Source organism: Mobula birostris, chromosome 9 (genome assembly GCF_030028105.1).
Source record: "Mobula birostris isolate sMobBir1 chromosome 9, sMobBir1.hap1, whole genome shotgun sequence".
NCBI classification, from domain to species: domain Eukaryota; kingdom Metazoa; phylum Chordata; class Chondrichthyes; order Myliobatiformes; family Myliobatidae; genus Mobula; species Mobula birostris.
In genome coordinates, this window is record NC_092378.1 from 156330023 (window position 1) to 156350281 (window position 20259).

Sequence of the window (20259 nt, forward strand, 5' to 3'; positions counted from 1 at the left end):
CTGAATGGGTCTCCATTCACTAGGTTCTAACCTGGCATCCCTTCACACTCCCACACTGTCTCCTTCCCAGCACTCATCCGCCCCTTCCCTCAGCACAGAGCACTGCAACGTGCCATTCTTCCAGTTTTCACTCAGCCCACCTCGAAAATTCCCCGAATACTGTACTGCCACTGTAGTGTAGCTGTTAGCGTAAACTTTACAGTGCCGGCAACCCGGGTTTAATTCTCCCTGCTGTCTATAAGGAGTTTGCACGTTCTGCCAGTGACCACGTGGGTTTCCTCTGGTTTCTTCACACTATCCACAGATTAGGGTTAGTAAGTTGTGGGCATGCTATGTTGGCATGCTATGTTGGCAATGGAGGATAGAAGTCATTTGAGGGCTTCCCACAGCAGATCATTGGGCTGTATTGGTCATTGACTCAAATGATACACTTCACTGTATGTTTCGATGTACGTATGACAAATAGTGTTAATCCTTTTAGCGATTAAGATGAAACCTGTGTCACCAGGTTTGTCACTGGCTCCATCCCTCGCCCTGGTAGCTGAAGCTTGATCAGTCTGAGTTTGTAACCACACGGCTGCTTCTAGTGCCCGGCTGATTCAGCTCCCAGGTCCCCAATTCCCGGCCGATTCCGCTAACGGGTCCCCAGTGCCCGGCCGGCTCCGCTCCCGGGATCCCAGTTCCTGGCCGGCTGTGCTCCCGGGTTCCCAGTTCCCAGCCGATTTTGCTCCTGGATCCCCAGTTCCCGGCCCATTCCGCTCCCGGGTCCCCAGTTCCTGTCTGATTCCGCTCCCGGGTCCCCATTTCCTGTCCGATTCTGCTCCCGGGTCCCCAGTGCCCAGCTGATTCCACTCCTGGGTCCCCAGTTCCTGTCCGATTCCACTCCCGGGTCCCCAGTGCCCAGCTGATTCCACTCCTGGGTCCCCAGTTCCTGTCCGATTCCACTCCCGGGTCCCCAGTGCCCAGCCAGCCCCGCTCCCGGATGCTGAGACACTCCTCCATGTCTTTGTCATCTCCACACCTGTCCAGCCTCCATATTCTACTCACCAGGACCTCATTGCCTGTGTTTGAACTCATGATGTCTTGTTGGTCCACTATCTTTATCTGTGCAGGTTTTCACTAAAGCAATACCTCAGTTTTAAATTTCTGAACCCAGACTTTCAAATTCTACTGATGCAGGGTCTCAACCCAAAATATCAACCATCCCTTTGCCTCCAGAGATGCTGTACCTGAGTTCTTCTGATAGAATGATAGGGGGAGAAACAGAGGACAATGATTAACTTATAATCAATCACCTTGTAAATGCCTTAGCTTACTGCTTTGAACAAGTTTGGACAAGTCAGCAAGAAGCTTTACCCAGCAACCGGTGACGTACTAGTCATTGTTCTCTAAAGGTTGGCAAAGGCTCAGATAAGAAACTATCTGATCTTGCAGAAGCAGCTCAAGGTATAGCTAAATATGGGAAGTATAGTGTAGGGGCTAGAATGTTCTGGAGAAAAGGGGAAGGGTCAGAATGAGGAACTGATGGGCTAGCTTTGGCTTAAAATAATTATAACTAACTGACCAATGGGTATCTTACATCTAATTGTATCTTAGCATGTGATTGAAATGATTCTAACATTGTCTAAACTTGTAATCATAAGATTTCCTGCTACCTGATCAATGTTATAAATTGTGGAGAACTGTGTAATTTGGGGGCAGTTTCTGGACTGGCTCTTTTGGGAGATCAGTCTGTAACTTCCCCCACAGCGTGCTATGAGTAGAGAATAAAGGTTTGAAAAGAATTACGTGTGTCAGTGTATTTGTGGTACAACTGCTATTGCATCGGGTCCGATCGAGTACGACACTTCCAGCAGACAATGTTTGATTTTCAAATTCCCCATCGCCTCATATTTCTCATTCATTTCGAGAAGACTAGAATATAGAGGAAGGATGTAATGATGAGGCTTTAAAAGGTATTGGTCAGACTGCACTTGGAGTATTGGGCCCCTTATCTAAGAAAAGATTTGCTGGCATTCGAAAGGATTCTGAGGAGGTTTATCAGAATGATTCTAGGAATGAAAGGGTTAACACAAGGAGTGTCTGGGCCTGTACTCACTGGAGTTCAGAAGAACGAGGGGGATCTCATTAATACCTATCGAATATTGAAAGGCCTAGATAGAGTGGATGTGGAGAGGGTGTTTCCTATAGTGTGTGTGTTTAGGACCAGAGGGCACAGTGTCAGAATAGAGGGATGTCCCTTTAGAACAAAGATGAGGAGGAACTTCTTTAGCGTGAATCGATGGAATTCATTGCCACAGACAGCTGTGGAGGCCTGGTCTTTGGGTATATTTAAAGCAGAACTTGATAGGTTCTTAATTAGTCAGGGTGTTGAATGGTACAGAGAGAAGGCAGGAGAAAACAGTTGAGAGGGAGTTAATAAATCAATCATGATGGAATGGCAGAGCGGACTCGATGGGCCGAATACCCTAACCCTACTCCTAAGTCTTACGGTCTCTCTCCCTCTGTGATCTTGGTGAGTGTGGTGAGGATGGAGAGTGTATCTGGGCTTTGAACAAGGTGGGCCCAACATGTGGGCTGTATGTTGTACACTACAACCTTGTCTGGGCCATTCTACAGTACACAAACACAGCAGATCTTGCAGATGCTGGGAACTGGGCAACACACACACAAAATTCTGGAGGAACTCAGCAAATCAGGCAGCATCTACAGAGGTCTGTTTATTCACATTAATCCCCCCGCCCACTGCCCCACACCACCATGAACTAGAGGAGGTGTTCCTTCCAGGTCACTCACCCTGCAGAAGAAGGAGAGGTGTTCCTTGACGGTCAGGCTGTCAAACAGAACATCATGCTGTGGGCACAGGCCCAGGCTCTGGCGTACCAGTGCCATGTCCTTGCAGATGTTGAACCCATTAATATAGGCCGTACCACTTGTAGGAGGAAAGAGGCCTAAAAGGCAGGAGAGAAGGGTAGTATTTCACACAGTCACAGCTCACAGCCCCCAGTGTCAGGCCTGCTCCCAATGGCACCTCCCAGCCTCCACCCAGCAACCAGGATTCACCTGCAGCTCATTCCACCCTCTTTAACCCCAGCTCTTTTCCACAGGCCTCGTTCACTCATCCAACCAGCTGGACTCAACCCATGGCTCCGAGCCCTCTCTCTCCCTGCCTAAAATTTCCCTTGTTGCCTGTTCTTAGTTTCTGTTCTCTCTTGTTTTGTGGCCCCTCATGGATTATTATTTTGCATCTATAATTAAAGTTATTACAGCGCTGAGTCATCTCCCCTGCTCTGCTGTTGAGTCAAGCTGCCTCTATATGCCCTGACACCCAATCCATTCTACACTGCACAGACTGCCTATTCCAGCCCAGCCATACTCTTCCAGTGATACAGAATCCCCCTCCCACCGATACACTCACCCCCCTGACCCTCTGATAAAGCACCCCAAACCCACAAACCCAGTGATATAATATCCCCCTCCCCCAATACACTCACCCCCTGACCCGCTGATAAAGCACCTCAAACCCACAGATCACCCCCTATTGATACAGTCTCACTACCCCCCCCCCCACCAATACAGCTGTCCCTGGAGATACAACACTCCACTGATCAGCCTCCGTCCCACTGGTACAGTCCCACACCCCACCTTGCTAATACACCACTCCATCTGCCGCTGCCGCAGTCTCATCCCTTCCTTGCACTGATCACCGCCCCCCGCCCCCCAGTGGTACAGTGTCAGCACCACTTGCCCCCAGCCCCCTCCACCATTCTCCAAACAGAACAACAGACACTCTGGGCCTACCTGTGAGCACAGACAGGGTGGTGCTCTTCCCTGCCCCGTTGTGACCCAACAGAACTGAGATCTGCCCCTTGTACAGGTTTACAGTGAGATGGGAAACGGCCACCTTCGTCTGATTATCGGCACGAAACTCCTATACAGTGCAGAAACATTAGCTGGAATGGCAGAAAAGCTCAGTGTCTTACCGGCAGGCAGTCCAGACGGCCCCTGACCTTCCGCTGTCACAGAGAGGGCTCTTCAGGCTATTACACCTCTCTGTCCATCTACACTGACCCCATTCCCCTCAGGACCATCTCTGACGTCTTGCCCATACAGTATGTGTCGAAATGCCGGTAATTATATCCAGTTCCACCACCTCCTCTGGCACTGACCTGGCGAGATCTGATTTATTTTTATTTTATGGATACAGTGCAGAACAGGCCTTCCATCCCCATGAGTCACAGCACGCAACAACCCACCAAGCCTAATCACAGGACAATTCACAATGACCAATTAACATACCCCAGTACGTGTTTGGGGTGTGGGAGGAAAGCGGAGCATTGGAAGGAAAACTGCCTTCCAGAGGGCATTGGAGTTGAACCCTGAACAGTCATGCGCTAAGCTCTAACAGTGTCATGCTAACTACTGTGCTACCATGACACCCCACTCTACGTTTAAAAAAACACCCCTCAGGCTCAGTCACCCAAACTTCCACTCACCTTAAACTTGTTTGCTTCTGCTTTTAGTGCCCGTACCACGGGAAGATTTTGGCTGTCTGCCCTACCCATACTTCTCCGAATCGCATTGACCCCTTTCAGGCCATCCCCCTTCCCAAGCCCACTTCACTTCAGGGTAACAAACCCACTCTCTCCCAATTCAGTTCTGATTTATCTGTCACCTGCACCTTGAAATGGGCCCCTTGTGCAACGACATTGGCGCCGGGCCCGGGAGCGGAGGTTCCCGGGTTTGAAACCGGCCGGGTCCGCTCCTGAGTACACTTTCCATTGAGTGTCGAGATTGCAACTCGACCTCGTAAAGTAAAGGGAAAAATACCGCGAAAACGTCTGTGTGAGGAGTGGCGCACCACAGTCTCTCTCTCACTCCGCACCTTGTAAAAGCCATGACAAAGACATCATCATGGACACACGCACGCACGCACTTTATTGTTTGGCGACAATAAAGTATAAAGTACACGCATGCACACGCACAAACTCGCACGCACGCAGGCACAAGCCAAAATAAAAAGAAATGGGTCCCTTGTGTTAACAACAAACAGACCCAAGGGTGAGCTGGGGCAGCCCGCAGGTGTCACCACACAGTCCAGCACCAACACAGCGTGCTCACCATGTTCAGAACAACACAACACAAAAGCTTCGAAACAGGAGCAAAACCCCTTTCCACACACACACTCTCACACTCATGCTCACCTCCACACTCACACTCACCCCTCCAATCCCAGGACAGGCCACCTCTAGGCCAGGACTTACAGAATGGCAGACAAGCCCACCCAGGGGCATCGGCCTCCTTCCCTCACCAACATGGTACGCCTGCCATGCTCAGAACACCACAAGCGGCAACAGTAGCATCAAAGTAAGTGTCTTTCCTGCCCTTACACCAACCTACCCACTCACATACTCAGACAGACCTCCGACGCCAGGGTAGAGAACCCCTTGGCCCCAGACCTGCAGACATGGGGTTTCCAAACCCCAGGACTCGCCGATGCCAGGTTTGACCGTCTGGCCTTGACCTGTGGACTCACACGGGTCTCTGACCCTGGTGATCCTGAGCCGAGTTGCTCTAGCAGGCTGTTACTCCACACCTCTCCACCAGTTGCAGTGCCTGATGCACCCCTGCCCGGACTCCAAACCCATCACGAATGTTACCTGACGGAAGACGATCTCAACTCTGCAGTGTTCTGTCCACCCACAGCTCAGACTTCTCTGGGCACGGCAAGGACTGGATTCCCACCCACAGAGAACACAAAGAGCAGCACAGAACAGCAATAGGCCTTTGGCCCACAATGTGGTGCCAAACCAAATAAAATTAGTAATCATATAGTCAACCTAACTCTGCTGACACAGTTTCCTCATATTCAGTGCCAATCGAAACGTCTTTTAAAAGTCCCCAATGTTTCTGCCTCTACCTCCACCCCAGGCAGCACGTTCCAGGCATCACCACTATGTAAAAATCTTGCCCCTTGCCCCACAGCCCAGCAACACCCTTACCCTGGTCCCCACCCCACGGCCCGGCGACACCCTTACCCTGGTCCCCACCCCACAGCCCGGTGACACCCTTACCCTGGTCCCCACCCCACGGCCCGGCGACACCCTTACCCTGGTCCCCACCCCACGGCCCGGCGACACCGTTACCCTGGTCCCCACCCCACGGCCCAGCGACACCCTTACCCTGGTCCCCACCCCACGGCCCGGCGACACCCTTACCTTGGTCCTTACCCCACGGCCCGGCAACACCGTTACCCTGGTCCCCACCCCACGGCCCGGCAACACCCTTACCCTGGTCCTTACCCCACGGCCCGGCAACACCGTTACCCTGGTCCCCACCCCACGGCCCGGCAACACCCTTACCCTGGTCCCTACCCCACAGCCCAGCAACACGCTTACCTTGGTTAAGTCTTTGATTATGATCCCAGACTCTAGGTCAGACTGGTCATCCTCAATGTATTCATTGTTCTGGAAGGCCTCTGGTTCCTCTTCCTCACTGCTGACCTTGACGTAGGTGGATTTTGGTGACTTGAGCCAGTAAGAGGGCTGTGGAAACATAAATAAGTTATCAATAAGACCATAAAACGTACGAACAGAATTAGGCCATTCGGCCCATTGAGACTGTTCCAACATTCCATTATGGTGAATTTATAACCATATAACAATTACAGCACAGAAACAGCCCATCTCAGCCCTTCTAGTCCGTGCCGTACTCTTACCCTATCCTATTCCCACTGACCTACACTCAGCCCATAACCCTCTATTCCTTTCCTGTCCATATATCTATCCAATTTAACTTTAAACAACAGCATAGAACCTGCCTCAACCACTTCTGCTGGAAGCTCGTTCCACACAGCTACCACTCTCGGAGTAAAGAAGTTCCCCCTCATGTTACCCCTAAACTTTTGTCCTCTAATTCTCAACCCATGCCCTCTTGTTTGAATCTTCCCCACTCTCAATGGAAAAAGTCTAACCACGTCAACTCTATCTATCCCCCTCATAATTTTAAACACTTCTATCAGGTCTCCCGTCAACCTTCTACGCTCCAAAGAATAAAGACCCAACCTGTTCAACCTTTCTCTGTAACTTAGGAGATGAAACCCAGGCAACCCAGGCAATAAAATTGAGAGAGTACAGAGAAGGTTTACTAAAACCTTCTCTGTACTCTCTTAATTTTGTTGACATCCTTCCTATAATTTGGTGACCAGAACTGTACACACTACTCCAAATTTGGCCTTACCAATGCCTTGTACAATTTCAACATTACATCCCAACTCCTATACTCAATGCTCTGATTAATAAAGGCCAGCATACCAAAAGCTTTCTTCACCACCCTATCCACATGAGATTCCATCTTCAGGGAACTATACACCATTATTCCTAGATCCCTCTGTTCTAAAGAATTCTTTAATGCCCTACCATTTACCATGCATGTCCTATTTTGATTAGTTCTACCAAAACGTAGCACCTCACATTTTTCAGCATTAAACTCCATCTGCCATCTTTCAGCCCACTCTTCTAACTGTCCTAAATCTCTCCGCAAGTTTTGAAAACCTACTTCATTATCCACAACGCCACCTATCTTAGTATCATCTGCATACTTACTCATCCGATTTACCACCCCATCATCCAGATCATTAATATATATGACAAACAACATTGGACCCAGTACAGATCCCTGAGGCACACCACTAGTCACCGGCCTCCAACCTGACAGTTATCCACCACTACTCTCTGGCGTCTCCCATCTAGCCACTGCTGAATCCATTTTACTACTTCCATGTTAATGCCTAATGATTGAAATTTATCATCCTGTTCAACCCCATTCTCCTGCATTCTCTCCGTAACCTTTGGGGAACCATGGTGCTACAGTGGTTAGTACAACGCTTGGGTCATTGGAATTTGGAGTTCAATTCCAACACTGTCTGGACGTCCCTTCCTGAGTTTCCTCGAGCACTCTGGTTTCCTCCCACAGTCCAAATGCAGGAAGGTTTAAATTAATTTGCCGGGGGATGAGAACCAGAATCATAGGGCTGAGGATGGAGCATTTGGTGTACAAGTCGATTCAGTGTGTAGTGAGATTGTCAGGCAGGACAGGCAGACGATGGGGCAAGACTGCAGTCAGTGGGATGAACTGAAGTGTAACATGGGAACAGTATCAAACAGGGTGATGAATACAGGACTGAAGGTGTTATCTTTGAATGCTTGCAGAAAACAGAATAAGGTAGATGATGTTGTGCAATTAGTATTGGAAGGTATGACGGCTGGTTGGTGCGGCTGTAACGAAACCCAGTTTCCCTCGGGGTCAATAAAGTATATCTACTTATCTATCTATGACATGGATGCCGCTGAGTGGTGGCTAAAGAGGATTATCGTTGGGAGCTTAACAAACAAGGATGGACACTGTATCAAAAGGACGGGGAGGAAGGCAGAGAGAGGGTGGGATGGCTCTGTTGGTAAAAATGAAATCAAATCCTACAAAGAGGTGACATAGCACCAGAAGATGTAGAATCCTTGTGGGTAGAGTTGAGAAATTATAAGGGTAAAAGGACCCTGATCAGAATTCTATACAGGCTTCTGAACAGTAGTCAGGATGTGGGCTACAAATTACAATGGGAGATATAAAGGACATGTCAAAGTGCAATGTTACAATAGTTATGGGGGATTTCAATCAGAAAGATTGAAGATTGGGAAAATTAGGTTGGTGCTGAATCCCTAGAGAGAGAATTTGTAGGGAGCTTAAGATGAAGGAACCCTAAGGAAGCAGTGATCATAATATGACAGAATTCACCCTGCAACTTAAGAGGGAGGAAATGTCAGACGGATTAGTATTACAGTCGAGTAAAGAGAATTACAGAGGCATGAGAGAGGAGCTGGTCAAATTTGATTAAAAGGGGACGCTAGCAAGGATGACAGCAGAATAGCAATGGCTGGAGTTTCAGGGGACAATTTGGAAGGCGCAGGATAGATACATCCCAAGGATGAGGAAGTATCCTAAAAGGAGGACAAGGCTACTGTGGCTGACAGGGGAAATCAAAGACAGGATAAAAGGAAAAGAGAGGGCATATAATAGAGCAAAAAATAGTGGTTAATTAGAGGATTGGGAAGCTTTCAAAAACAAACAGAAGGCAACTTAAAAAGTCAAAAGGAGAGCAAAGATGAAATATGAAGGGAAGCTAGTAATAATTTAAATAAGAATATCAGAAGGTTTTTAAAATATATAAATAATGAAAGAGGCAATAGTGGATATTGGACCACTGGAAAAAGACTCTGAAGAGATAGTAACGGGGGACAGAGAAATAGCAGATGAACTGAATAAGTAATTTGCATCAATCTTACTCTGGAAGACACTAACACTATGCTGGAAATTTGAGAGTCTCAGGGGGTAGAAGAGAGTGTTGTTGCTATTGCTAAGGAGAAGGTGCTTGGGAAGATGAAAGGTCTGAAGGTAGGTAAGTACCTGGATGACACTCCAGGGTTCTAAAAGAGGAAGTTGAAGGATTGTGGAGGCATTAGTAATGATCTTTGTAGAATTTCTAGGTTCTGGAATGGTTCCAGAGGACCTAGAAAATTGCAGATGTCACTCCACACCTTAAGAAGGCAAGGAAGCAGGAGGAAGGAAATTATAGGCCAGTTAGCCAGACTTCAATGGTTGGAAAGATGTTGGAGCCCAATTTTAAGGATGAAGATTTGGGGTACTTGGAGGTACATAATAAAATAGGCCAAAGTCAGAGAGGATTTCACTTAACCTCACTTGCCCCATTATTGAACTCTTCCCCACAATCTATGGACTCACTTTCAAGGAATCTTCACCTCATGTTCTCAATATTTATTGCTGATTTATTTATTATTATTATTTATTTTCCCCTTTTTATATTTGTACAATTTGTTGTCTTCTGCATACAGTTGTCTGCCTTGTTGGTGTGGTCTTTCATTGATTCTATTATGGTTATTGGATTGATTGAATATCCCTGCAAGAAAAATGAATCTCAGGGTTATATATGGTGACATATATGTACTTTGAACTTTGAAGGTTTCCTCAAGAGGATATCTTGCCTGACAAATCTGTTGGAATTCTTTAAGGAAATAGCACACAGGGTAGACAAAGGAGAGTCAGTGGATGTTGTCCACTTGGATTTTCAGAAGGTCTTATAAAAGGTGCTGCACATGAGGCTGCTTATCAAGATAAGAGCCATGATATTACAGTAAAGATACTAGAATGGATAGAAGATTGTCTGACTGGCAGGAGGCAAAGAGTGGGAATAAAGGAGACCTTTATTGGGACTGCTTCTTTTCACGTTTTACTTGAATGAAATGTATGATGGAATGATGGAATTGACGGCATTGTGGCCAGCATCTGTCATTAAAGACCCTCACCACCAGGACATGCCCTCATCTCATTACTACCATCAAGGAGAAGGTATTGAAGGTAAGGAGAAAGTATGTGCCTGGAGTCACACACTCAATGTTTTATGAACAGCTTCTTCCCTTCCGCCATCAGATTTCTGAATGAACAATGAATCCACTAGTTTGCTTTTTTCCCCCCTCTCTTATTTGCACGTAGTTTTTTAAGAAGTTTTTTACTAGTTTTTTTTTATGATGTATTGTATTGTACTGCTGCTGCAAAACAACAAATTTCACGACATATGCCAGTGATACTAAACCCGATTCTGACTCACGTGACCTGTTGCAATTTCAGTGTAATTCAAGGTATTGGTGCAACTTACCAATATGAAAAAGTACCAGACTTTTGGTATTCCATATTCCCCCGGGAACACGGCCTCCACATACCAAGTGATCAAACTATACAAGATAGAGTCAACGATCAACATGCCCATCGCATCAGAAAGGGTGAAACTGTCATCCGCATTCACTGGCTGGTTAATGTTCACCCACTGGATACCCGTTCCTTTAAACAAAACAGGAAATCAGCAACGGGATTTTTAGTGGTTATTGAATTAGTGAGGCTTTCCCCTCTCACACCTCTATCTTCTGCTCCATGAACAGGCTCCCTCATCGCCCAAGATCACAATTATTTATTAGCTCTATAAAACCCTAGTTAGACCACACTTGGAATATAGTGTTCAGCTCAGTTATTTATTTAGAAATACAGTGTGGAAATGATCCTCCTGGCCCATCGAGCTGCACCACCCAGCAACCCACCTGTTTAACCCCCAGGCTCATCACAGGACCATTCTTAATGACCAGCTGACCTAGTAATTGGTTTGACTTTGGGCTGTGGGAGAAAACCAGAGCACCTGGAAGAAATCCATGCATTCACAGGGAGGACGCAAGGAATGTGGTAACTTTAGAGCAGGTGCCAAAGAGATTACCAGGATGCTGGAGAGCATGGAGAGATTAACCAGGATGTTAGAGAGCATGTCTTAGGATAGGCTGAGTGAGCTAGGGCTTTTCTCTTTGGAGTGAAGGAAGGTGAGAGGTGACAATAGAGCTTTAAAGATGATAAGAGGCCTACATCAAGTGGACATCCGGAGACTTTTTCCCCCAAGGTGGACTTTTGATTGCTACTGGGATCGCTCTGCTGTCGGAGAGGGGAATCAGACAATGCTTTCCAAATACTGTAAACCTGTCTCTAAGAATCCCCTCCAATAATGATTGCAGATTGCAAGTGTTAGATTGATCTTGCATTGGGGATAATATCTTGGGCTTATGGGTCTGCACTGCACTGTAATGGTCTCTGTTATATTTCTGGACCCAATGGAGAAGAGTATGATATGGAAAGTCCTTTAGCGCATGATGCATGTGCCGACAACAATATCAAATTAAAACAAAGCCCATACACAGTCCGTGCGACTCCATTCCCTGCCCATTTACACAGTCTGTGTGACTGTTTCCTGCCCGTACGCAACTCCATTCCCCGCCCGTTCACGCAGTCTGTGTGACTGTTTCCTGCCCGTATGCGAATTCATTCCCCGCCCGTTCACACAGTCTGTGCGACTGTTTCCTGCCCATACGCGAATCCATTCCCCACCCACTTACACAGTCTGTGTGACTGTTTCCTGCCCATACGCGAATCTATTCCCCACCCACTTACACAGTCTGTGTGACTGTTTCCTGCCTGTACGCGAATTCATTCCCCGCCCATTTACAGTCTGTGCGACTGTATCCTGCCCGTACATGACTCCATTCTCCGCCCGTTCACGCAGTCTGCGCGACTGTATCCTGCCCGTACGTGACTCCATTCTCCGCCCGTTCACGCAGTCTGTGCGACTGTATCCTGCCCGTACGTGACTCCATTCTCCGCCCGTTCACGCAGTCTGTGCGACTGTATCCTGCCCGTACGTGACTCCATTCTCCGCCCGTTCACGCAGTCTGTGCGACTGTATCCTGCCCATATGAGGTCCACGCGACTGTTCCTGGGTTGCTCATGTGCACGTCTAAACGCCCAAGGTTGGCGTTTAAGGTAGTAAGTAATGGAAACCAGTCTCATATTCTTACCTTTGCCTTCGAACATGCCAATTAACTGGCAGCCCAATGCCATTGCCACATTGGAGAATAAACAGGACGCCACTTTCTGTGCGAAGGTCATCGTGTGATAGCGTGGTACGATGAAAAGATAGGGGACGTAGGTTAGGAAGTACAGGAATCCGCTGACTGCTGCTGCCGTGTTGGCTGAGGTAAAGGTAGGAGAAAGAGAGAGCAGTCACATCACTTTCCAGTGCACGCATCTCGGAGCCGTGTCTTAGGACCCGGGCATCACTGGCAGGGATGGCATTTCATAAACATGAGATTCTGCAGAGACAGACACAGACACAGACAGAGACACACACAGACACACACAAAATACTGGAGGAAGTAATAACAAGCAGGATAGAGAGAAGAGGGATTAATGGATGTTGTGTACTTGGATTTTCAGAAGGCCTTTGACAGGGTGCTGCACATCAGGCTGCTTGACAAGCTGCGGGTCCACAGTATTAGAGCAGAGGGACTTGGGAGTCCTTGTGCAGGATTCCCTGGAGGTTAATTTGCAGGTTGAGTCTGCGGTGAGGAAGGCAAATGCAACACTGGCATTCATTTCAAGAGGACTAAAATATGAAAACAAGGATGTACAGTAACGTTGAGACTTTATAAAGCACTGGTGATATCTCACTTGGAGTATCATGAGCAGTTTTAGGCCCCTTAGCTAAGAAAAGATGTGCTGACTTTGGGAGAGGGTTCAAAGGAGGTTCATGAAAATGATTCCAGGATTGAAAGTCATACCATATGAAGAGTGTTTGATGGCTCTGGGCCTGTACTCACTGGAATTCAAATGAAATAGGGGAGATCTCATTGAAACTTATTGTACAGTGAACGGCCTTAATAGAGTAGATGTGGAAAGGATGTTTCCTATGGTAGAAGAGTTGAAGACCAGAGGACACAGCCTCAGAATAGAGGGACATCTATTTGGAATGGAGTTGAGGACAAATTTCATTAAGGTCATAGGGTCACAGAAGAGTAAATCACAGAAACAGGCCCTTTGCTCCATCTGGTCCATGCCCGACAGGAGATTCTGCAGACGTGTACAGGACACCCGGATGGTATGTTACCTCCCAGGTGCCAGGGTCAGGGATGTCCCAGATCGCGTCCACAGCTTTTTGGAGGGGGAGGGAGAGTAGTCGGATGTCTCGGTATATATTAGTACCAATGACACGGGAAGGAAAAGCAAAGAGGTCCTGAAAAGATAATTTAGGGAGCTAGGTAGAAAGCTGAGAAGCAGGACCTCCCGGGTAGTAATTTCTGGATTGCTGCCTGTGCCACACACCAGTGAGGGTAGAAACAGGATGATTTGGCAGATAAATGTGTGGCTGAGAAGTTGATGCAGGGGGCAGGGCTTCAGGTTCTTGGATAATTGGGATTTCTCCTGGGGGAGGTATGACCTGTACAAAAGTGATAGATTGCACCTGAACCTGAGGGGGACCAATATTCTGGCGGGCAGGTTTGTTAGAGTTGTTGGGGAGGGTTTAAACTAATTTGGCAGGGAGATGGGAATGGGAGTGAAGGGACTCAGGATAGGACGGGTGGTATATAAGCAAAGATAGCGTGCAGTCAGACTGTCAGGAAGGGCTGGCTGACACCAAGACAAAGCAGGGTCAGCACCAATGCATTAGGGATGCAGAATCAAAAAGGGTAGCAAATACAGCCCTCAAAGTGTTGTAACCAGCGCACCAATCGTGAGTTAGAGAGCTCTGAGAGAGGAGGCAGCACCCAGGTCCGGGAGCGAAGTTTAAAAGGGGAAAGCTTTGTGGGAACTCGGCTATAACCGGCGCACCGATCGTGAGTTGGAGAGCAGGGAAGGTTCAGGTATAAAAGGGAGCAGTCATCGACGGAGTGGTCTGAGGCAGAATGATAGGGCTTTGGCTCATTCGGGCTTCAGCAAGGTAGGTGATTAGGTGGACTTTGTTTTTTAACCCTCCTGCATTTTTTCCCATAGGAATAGAGAGAATAGTACTTTGCTCTGGGTGACAGATGTGGGAATCCTGGGGATCTTCCAGTCTCCCAGATGGCCACATCTGCACCAGGTGCACCAAGACGCAACTCTTGAGAGACAGTGTTAGGAATCTGGAGCTGCGGCTCGATGACCTACAGCTTATTAGGGAAAGTGAGCAAGAGATGGATAGGAGCTACAAGGAGTTAGTCACCCTGAGACTGCTGGAGTTAGATAAGTGGGTGACTGTCAGGGAAGGGAAGGGAAGAGCTCTGATAATAGAGAGCACCCCTATGGCCATCCCCCTCAGTAATCGTTGTTTTGTTTTGGATGCTTTTGAGGGGTGGGTGACCTGACAGAGGACAACCACAGCAATTGAGCCTCTGGCATTGAGCCTGGTTCCATGGTGCAGAAGGGAGAGAAGATGAGGAAAAATGCTGTAGTCAGAGGGGATTTCATAGTGAGGGGAACAGACGGAAGGTTCTGTCAGCCTGATAGAGATTCCCACATGGTGTGTTGCCTCCCAGGTGCCAGCGAACAGGATGTCTCGGATCTGGTGCAGAGTATTCTGAAGGGAGAGGGTGAACAGCCAGAAGTCTTGGTACACGTTGGTACCACTGACATAGGTAGAAAAAGGGAGGAAGTCCTGAAGAGAGAATTCAGTGTAGGAAGCTGAAAAGCAGGACCTCCAGGATAGTAATCTCAGGATTGCTGCTTGTGCCACGTGCTAACGAGTGCAAGAATAGCACGATCTGGCATATTAATGTGTGGCTGAGAGACTGGTGTACGGGGCAGGGCTTCGGGTTCCTGGATCACTGGGGCCTCTTCTGGGGGAGGTAGAACCTGTACAAAAAGGACGGGTTACACCTGAACCCAAAGGGGTCCAATATCCTAGCAGGCAGGTTTAATAGAGCTGTTAGGGAGGGTTTAAACTAATTTGGCAGGGGGATGGGAACCGGAGTGATAGGGCTGAGGAAGGGGAAAACAGAAATAAATCAAAGATAGCGTGCAACAGAGATGATAGAAAGGACAGGCAGGAGATGAGGCATAATCACAGCTGGTGGGATGAGTTACAGGGCAACAGAGGCGTGGTGCTGTTAAAACAGAAAGCAACAAATACTGGACTAAAAGTGTTGTATTTGAATGCACGTAACATAAAGAATAAAATGGACAATCTTGAAATTCAGCTACAGATTGGTAAGTATAACGCTGTGGTCATCTCTGAAACTTGGCGAAAGGATGGTTGCCATTGGGAGTTGAATATCCAAGGATATACGGAGGATTGGAAAGATAGGTTAGTAGGCAGGCGGGGTGATGTGGCTCTGCGTATAAGAAATAATATTAAATCATTAGAAAGGGATGACATAGGATTGGAAGGTGTAGAGTCTCTATGGGTTGAGTTAAGAAATAGCAAGGATAAAATGACCCTAATGGCAGTTGTATACAGGCCTCCATACAGCAGCCGGGATGTGGATTACAAATTACAGCAGGAGGTAGAAAAGGCGTGTCAGAAAGGCAATGTCATGATAATCATTGAGGATTTTAACATGAAAGTGGATTGGGAAAACCAGGCCAGTACTGGACCTCGAGCGAATTTGTAGAATGTCTAAGGGATGGCTTTTGAGAACAGCTTGTTATTGAGCCTGCTAGGGGATCAGCTGTGCTGGATTGGGTGTTGTGCAATGATCCGGAGGTGATAAGAGAGTTTAAGGTTAAAGAACCATTAACGAACAGTGATCACAATATGATCGAGTTCACTTTGAAATTTGAGAAGAAACTAAATTCCAATGTGTCGGTACTTCAGTGGAATAAAGGAAATTACAATGGCATTAGAGGGGAAGTGGCTAAGGTGACTGGAAAGAGACACTAGCAGGAAGGACAGCAGAGCAGAAGTGGCTGGAGTTTCTGTGAAAAATGAGGCAAGTACAAGACAGATACATTTCAAATAAGAAGAAATGTTCGAATGGAAGGACATTAGCGTGGTGGACAAGTGAAGTCAGAGCCAAAGTAAAAGCAAAAGAGAGGGCATACAATGAAACCAAAGCTAGTGGGAAGACAAAGGATTGGGAAGCTTTTAAAAACTTACAGAAGGAAACTAAGAAGGTCATTAGAAAGGAAAAGATGGATTATGAAAGGAAGCTGGGGACTAATATCAAAGAAGATACTCAAACCTTTTTTAAGTACATAAAGGGTAAAAGAGAGTTGAGGGTAGATATAGGACCAATACAAAATGTCACTGGAGATATTGTAGTGAGAGACACAGAGATGGTAGAGGAACTGAATGCGTATTTTGCATTAGTCTTCACAGTGGAAGACATCTGTAGTACACCAGACATTCAAGAGTGTCAGGGAAGTGAAGTATGTGCAGTGAAAATTACGACTGAGAAGGTGCTCAGGAAGCTTAATGGTCTGAGGGTGGATAAATCTCCTGGACCTGATGGAATGCACCCTCAGGTTCTGAAGGAAGTAGCTGGAGAGATTGCGGAGGCATAAACAATGATCTTTCAAGAATCAATAGATCCTGGCATTGTACTGGATGACTGGAAAATTGCAAAATTACTCCGCTATTTAAGAAGGGTGAGAGGCAGCAGAAAAGAAACTATAGACCTGTTAGCCTGACATCAGTGGTTGGGATCAATAGTTAGGGATGAGATTACAGAATACCTGGAGGCACATGACAAGATAGGCCAAAGCCAGCACAGTTTCCTGAAATCCACTGTAATTTTCTGAGGAAATTACAACCAGGATAGACAAAGGAGATGTAGTGGATGTGATGTACTTGGATTTTCAGAAGGCCTTTGACAAGGTGCCGCACAGGAGGCTGCTTAGCAAGATAAGAGCCCATGGAATTTTAGGGAAGTTACTAGCATGGATAGAACATTGGTTGATCAACAGAAAACAGAGAGTGGGAATAAAGAGATTGTGTTCTGGCTAGCTGCTGGCTATCAGTGGAGTTCCACAGGGTCGGTGTTGAGAACGCTGCTTTTTAATGATGTAAGTCAATGATTTGGACTATGGGATTTAGGAATTTCTGCCTAAATTTGCTGATGATACAAAGATAGGTGGAGGAGCGGGTAGTGTTGAGGAAATAGAGAGCTTGCAGAGGAATGGGCAAAGAAGTGGCAAATAAGATATAATGTTGGGAAGTGTATGGTCATGCACTTTGGTGGAAGAAATAAATGGACAGACTATTGTTTAGATGGGGAGAAAATTCAAAATGCAGAGATGCAAAGGGACTTGGGAGTCCTTGTGCAGGATACCCTAAAGGTTAACCTCTAGTTTGAGTCGGTTGTGAAGTCGGCGAATGCAATGTTGGCATTCATTTCTAGAGCTATAGAATATAAGAGCAGGGATGTGATGTTGATCAGATTAGATATGGCAAAGTTATTTCCCATGGTAGGGAGTCTTGGACAAGAGGGCACAACTTCAGCTTTGAAGGACATCTTTTTAGAACTGAGATGCAGAGAAATTACTTTAGTCGGAGGGTGGTAAATCTGTGGAATTTGTTGCCAGGAGCGGCTGTGGAGGCCAAGTCATTGGGTGCATTTAAGGTAGAGAAAGATAGGTTCTTGATTGGCCTGGGCATCAAAAGGTATGGGGAGAAGGCATGGGAGTGGGGATGACTGGAAGAATTGGATCAACCATGATTAAATGGCGGAGCAGACTTGATGGGCCGAATGGCCTACTTCTGCTCCCTTATCTTATTGTCTTATGGCTGATGGTCTTACCTCAATGCGTGGAGTATAAGAAATAAGGTGGATGATCTTGTGGCACTTTTAAAGATAGTCAGGTATGATGTTGTGGCTATCACTGAATCATGGCTGAAGGATGGTTGTAGTTGGGAGCTGAATGTCCAAGGTTACACGTTGTATCGGAGGGATAGCAAGGTAGGCAGGGGGGGTGGTGTGGCTCTGCTGGTAAAAAATGGCATCAAATCAGTAGAAAGATGTGACAGGGGATCGGAAGATGTTGTATCCTTGCGGGTTGATCTAAGGAACTGTAAGGGTAAAAGGACCCTGATGGCAGTTACATACAGGCCTCCCATCAGTAGCTGGGAGGTGGACCACAGATTACAGCAGGAAATGGAGTGCGGATGACTGGAAGAACTGGAGCAACCCATGGTGGAGTAGACTCGATGGGCTGAATGGCCTACTTCTGCTCCTATATCTTATGGTCTTATGTCTTTTGATCTTATGGTCTAAACAGGCCCTTTGGCCCATCTGGTCCATGTCGACCCATCTTAAACTGCCTTCTCCCATTGACCTGGACTGGGACCACAGCCTTCAATGCCTGACCATCCATATACTTATCCAAACTTCTCTAAACACTGAGAACATAGCCTGCCAGCACTACTGATGCTGGCAGCTCATTCCACACCTCACAACCTTCTGAGTGAAGAAGTTTCCCTTCATGTTCCCCTTAAACTTTTCACTTACCTTAACCTATGACCTCTGTTGTTGTCTCACCCAAACTCAGCAGAAAAAGCCTTCTTGTACTTAGCCTATCTATGCCCCTCATAATTGTGTATACCTCTCTCAAGTCCCCTCTCAGTTTTCAACGTTCCAAGGAATAAAATCCTAACTTATTCAATCCTTTTAATAACTCAGGTCCTCCAGACCCAGCAACATCCTTGTAAACTTTCTCTGTAGTCTTCCAACCTTATTTACATCTCTCCTGTAGGTAGGTGACCAGAACTAAACACAACACTCCAAATTAGGCCTCACCAACATCTTCTACAACTTCAGCATAGCATCCCATCTCCGGTACTCAATACTTTGACTTATGAAGGCCAATGTGCTAAAAGCTGTCTTTATGACCCCATTTACCTGTGATGCCACTTTCAATGAATTATGGACCTGTATTCCCAGATCCCTTTGTCCACACTCCTTGGTGCCCTACCGTTCACTAGTAAGACCTACCCTGGTGGGTCCTACGGAAGTACAACACCTCACACTTGTCTGCATTAAATTCCACCTGCCATATTTCAGCCCATTTTTCCAGCTGGTCCAGATCCTGCTACAAGCCATGATAGCCTTCCTCACTGTTTACCACACCGCTAATCTTGGTGTCACCCACAAACTTGCTGATCCAGTTAACCATATTATCAGCTAGATCATTGATATGGATAACAAACAACGGACCCAGCACTGAACTCTGCAGCACTCCACGAGTCAGAGGCCTTTAGTTAGCGAGGCAACCCTCTGCTATCACTCTCTGGTTTCTCTCACAAAGCCAGTCCAATTTACTACCTCATCCTGAATGCTGATTGACTAAACCTTCTTGACCAACCTCCCATGCGAGACTTTTCAAATGCCTTGCTAAAATCCATTAGACAACATCCACTGCCTTGCCTTCATCAACTTTTCTGGTAACTTCCTTGAAAAACTCTAGAAGATTAGTTAGACATGACCTATCACACACAAAGCCATGTTGTTTATCTATCCTTAATCAGTCCATGTCTATCCAAATAGTTATATATCCAGTCCCTTAGAATACCCTCCAATAACTTTCCCACAACTGATGTCAGGCTCACCAGCCTATAATTTCCTGGTTTATGCTTATAGCCTTTCTTGAACTGTGGAACAACACTGGCTATCCTTCAATCCTCTGGTACTTCTCCTATCACTAAGGATAATATAATATCTCTGCTAGGGCCCCAGCAATTTCTGCACTTGCCTCACGCAGGGTCCAAGGGAACACCTTGTCAAACGCTGGGGATTTATTCACCTTAATTTGCCCCAGGAAAGCAAACACCTCCTCCTCTGTAACCTGCATGGGGTCCAGTGGAGTGGTGAATCTGTGGAGGGAAAGTCATTGGGTATATTTAAGGCAGAT

At 46.8% G+C, this 20259-nt stretch overlaps 1 protein-coding gene across 1 annotated transcript in view; it reads right to left on the minus strand.

The window, feature by feature from the left end:
* Positions 1 to 20259, minus strand: part of abca3b (ATP-binding cassette, sub-family A (ABC1), member 3b) — a 112134-nt gene that overhangs the window by 73134 nt on the left and 18741 nt on the right. Inside the window, exons 8-12 of the mRNA XM_072269589.1 lie at positions 12459 to 12632; positions 10727 to 10908; positions 6399 to 6545; positions 3802 to 3931; positions 2797 to 2951 (exon numbers count right to left, since the gene is read on the minus strand). Of these exons, the coding sequence (XP_072125690.1) occupies positions 2797 to 2951; positions 3802 to 3931; positions 6399 to 6545; positions 10727 to 10908; positions 12459 to 12632 (788 nt within the window). The remainder of the gene's footprint in view (positions 1 to 2796; positions 2952 to 3801; positions 3932 to 6398; positions 6546 to 10726; positions 10909 to 12458; positions 12633 to 20259) is intronic.